Source organism: Monopterus albus, unplaced genomic scaffold (genome assembly GCF_001952655.1).
Source record: "Monopterus albus unplaced genomic scaffold, M_albus_1.0 scaffold597.1, whole genome shotgun sequence".
Classification (NCBI taxonomy): domain Eukaryota; kingdom Metazoa; phylum Chordata; class Actinopteri; order Synbranchiformes; family Synbranchidae; genus Monopterus; species Monopterus albus.
In genome coordinates, this window is record NW_018128477.1 from 52,428 (window position 1) to 55,899 (window position 3,472).

The following is a 3,472-nucleotide window of genomic DNA, read 5'->3' on the forward strand; positions in this document are numbered from 1 at the left end:
AGATCTTCAAGCCAGTTTCTTTTAGAGGTTCCAAGGGCCAGATATAAACGCTGGGGTGACCGTGCTTTTACTGCTGCAGCTCCTAAATTGTGGAATAGTCTACCTTTTAATGTTAGGTCAGCTACTGACCTTGGTACTTTTAAATCATTGCTTAAAATATATGTATTTGGCTTGGCTTTTAATACACAGTAGGGCCTGATGCATTCCTTTTAATTTTAATTTATTGAACATATGTTAACTGTGTGTGTGTTATTGTACAGTTTGATTTTTATTTGCACTGATCTTATTTGCTCTATTTTAGTCATTTATGGTGATTTTATTCTGCCATGTAAAGTACTTTGGTCAACTGGATGTTTTTTTTCAAAGTGCTATATAAATAATTTTGATTTGATTTTAACAATCATTATTTACATCTGTTATTAATTGGTGAACTTCCTCTCAGGTGAACCAGAGATAAATAACAATCGTGGGATGTTTAGACCCTCCGGCTATTACTACCAGGGTGTGTGGCGAGCACTAGGAGGCACCACAGTTCACCAGTTCAACACCTCCTCTGCCATCAATCAGTGTCTGAAAGGCAAGATGGTCCACCTGTTTGGAGACTCCACCAGCAGGCAGTGGTTTTGGTATTTTACCAATACACTACCAGGTAGATGATTCAGTGTTTTCTGGCAGCGTTCGATTTTATTGACACTGTTGCTTAATCTGTTACCTCTGTTATGTGTTTAGATCTCAAGGAATTTAACCTGTACAGAAACAACAAATTTGGACCTTTAATGGCCTTGGATCTAGCAAACGACATCATGATGACCTTCCGCGGCCATGGTCCTCCTATCATCTCCGTTACCATAATTCCAGTCGCCCAGATGCATTACGTTGCCAATGAACTAGATGGACTAACTGGAGGCACCAACACTGTTGTCGTTGTTTCCGTCTGGGCACATTTTTGCCCTTTTCCCATTCAGATGTACATCCGGCGGATACAGGACATCCGCAGGGCTGTTGTGCGGCTGTTGGACAGGGCTCCAGGCACATTGGTCATCATCCGGACTGCAAACCTGAGAGCTTTAAGCCTTGATGTGGCGCTGCTTCACAGCGACTGGTATGCGCTACATTTTGACAAGGTTCTCAAAGCCATGTTCAAAGGACTGAATGTTCATCTGGTGGATGCCTGGGAGATGAGCCTGGCTCATCACGTGCCACACGAAGTCCATCCACTGCCTCCTGTTGTTACAAATATGATTGATGTCCTGTTGTCCTACATATGCCCTCAAAAAGGTGGCTAGAATCGTGTTTATTGGGCAGTGTAGGGCAAATTAGTTGAAAACAGCAATATAGTACTCATTACAGATTTAAAAAATCATTATATTACTTTTCTATTTACTGATCAGCAAAAGGGATGCATTAAATTAGTCGCTGCTTTACTTTTGTTACTCACCCCAGCTACATCAGCTGCCTTTAAACAACTCCAAATCCTCCACACCCCATCATCTTGTATTAACACGTGCAGAAATAGAAAACCAGACACTGTGGTAAAATAAGCAGACACACCTACAATGTGGCAGAATTTATTGCTAATGTAGCCTCAGTGGTCGCATGAGTCTCTCCAGAAGTCCCGACCTCTGCTTCACAGTTCACCCTCCTCTTCAATTCTAAGCAAAGCATCGTGTATGTTTCAAGCAACTGCTCACTCACTATATTTGTTATGATCTACTTATAACCAGGGAGTGTTGAGAGAACAATAAAAAAATAGGACAGGATGGAAAACAACTATTAGTCATGTTGTGACAGTGTTAGACATAACCCTCGCTAAGTGATCACACTTAGACAATTTCATGCCAAGTGTCTGTTAACATTAGAAACTCTGTAAAATCTTTCTCAAAAGATCAGAATGGGTTTTATTGCTCCAAGATATAACTATTTTTTATATTGATAAATATAACAATAATACATTCACGTGATGATGATGTAAGTATCTCAAAGTACTGATGCAATACTGTCAAATTACATGTAATTGAAACAAAAATCTGATGGGAGAATGATGAATGCAGCATGAAATGGTAACTGGGCTGTCCTTTTGGTGGTAGGTTGATAGAAAGAGAAGAAATGTAAATTCCACACATTTTTGTATTTTGCATATATGCAAAACCTATATGTAAAAAAGAAATGGAGTAATATTTAAATAATAAAAGTTTTAAAAAAATCAAAAACAAGACTGAGTACTAGCATTTAGGTCTATGTGTCATCCAGTCATCAGTATACTATTATAAAATATAATAATGAATAGTGATGTTACATGTGACATCTAAGCTTTGATGTTTGTGTTGAGCAGAGGGGACATTCCCAAATGAAGCCTCACTTTGAAGCTTGTATTGTTTCCCTAACTGTCATGTGACCATTGACAAATGAGGCCTGGTTTTGCCAAAATCATTTGAATGATACATTTTGTGCTTCAAGTAGACAGAGTAAAGGCTCCTTCACATGGATGATTCCCTCTTCCTATCAGTATACTGCACACCCCTGGTAGCAGGACACTTGTCAGACAGTGTGTTTTATAAAATGCAGCCACAGACAAAGAGAAGGACTTGTTTGTGAACATTGTGGGCCAATTATTATTTCTATACCAGATGATTGACAAATACATAGGTCACTGAAGCACTTTTACTGCCCACAAAACTGTCTATCATACCTTTGTATAACTTAATTATAACACTATTAAAACAATTATAAAACTGCAACATTATCCCTGGCAACCACGGACGGAGCGCCCGCGCTGGTTGGCCGCCTAAATGGATTTATTGCCAAGTGCAGGGAGGACAATTACCACTGAATAATACACCAATAAGCGTTATGCGCAAAAATGCTCCATCGGGAGAAGGCTGACTGCAGACCACTCGGAGTTGTTGCTACACACTGACGTGAGATGGCTTAGTCGAGGAAAATTCCTGCAAAGATTTCGAGAGCTCTGTCCGGAGATGAAGGAGTTTTTCTGTGTAGCTAAACATGCAGAATACAACTAACTAAATGACGACCAGTGGCTGCTAGACTTAGCATTTTTAACCGATATGACCAACATGTTGAATGACCTTAATGTAGAGTTACAAGTGCAGCGTGTTCTTCATGAAGAATAATCGGAGTCAACTATCACCTTTCAAACATTTATTATCATAACTGAACAGACCATCGAATAAAGCAATTTACAGAGCTCTGGGTTCCATCTCTATCTGAAGCCCTAACCTCAACAGCAAAACCGTTCAATTCGTCTTCAGGACGAGAAGGAACGCCTACCCTCCTGAAACCCAGTTACTTATACAATTTGAAATGTGCAATTGTAGGCTGGTCTGGTCCTCTCGGGTTGCTCCATTGGTCCATCTATCCATCCGTCCCCCTTCTGTATCCTTCCTGCTCCAATGGGAAAAGCAGCTTCCTAAAGAGGGAGGAAATCCTACTCTGTCTAAATTCCTACACTCAC

General features: G+C 40.1%; 1 protein-coding gene across 1 annotated transcript in view; it reads left to right on the plus strand.

The window, feature by feature from the left end:
* The window catches only part of LOC109953265 (NXPE family member 3-like), a 24,568-nt gene extending 22,738 nt beyond the window's left edge, over positions 1 to 1,830 (plus strand). The window contains exon 4 of the mRNA XM_020588693.1: positions 730 to 1,830. Coding sequence (XP_020444349.1) covers positions 730 to 1,286 — 557 coding nt within the window. The 3' untranslated portion in view covers positions 1,287 to 1,830. The remainder of the gene's footprint in view (positions 1 to 729) is intronic.
* The last annotated feature ends 1,642 nt before the right edge of the window (positions 1,831 to 3,472 follow it).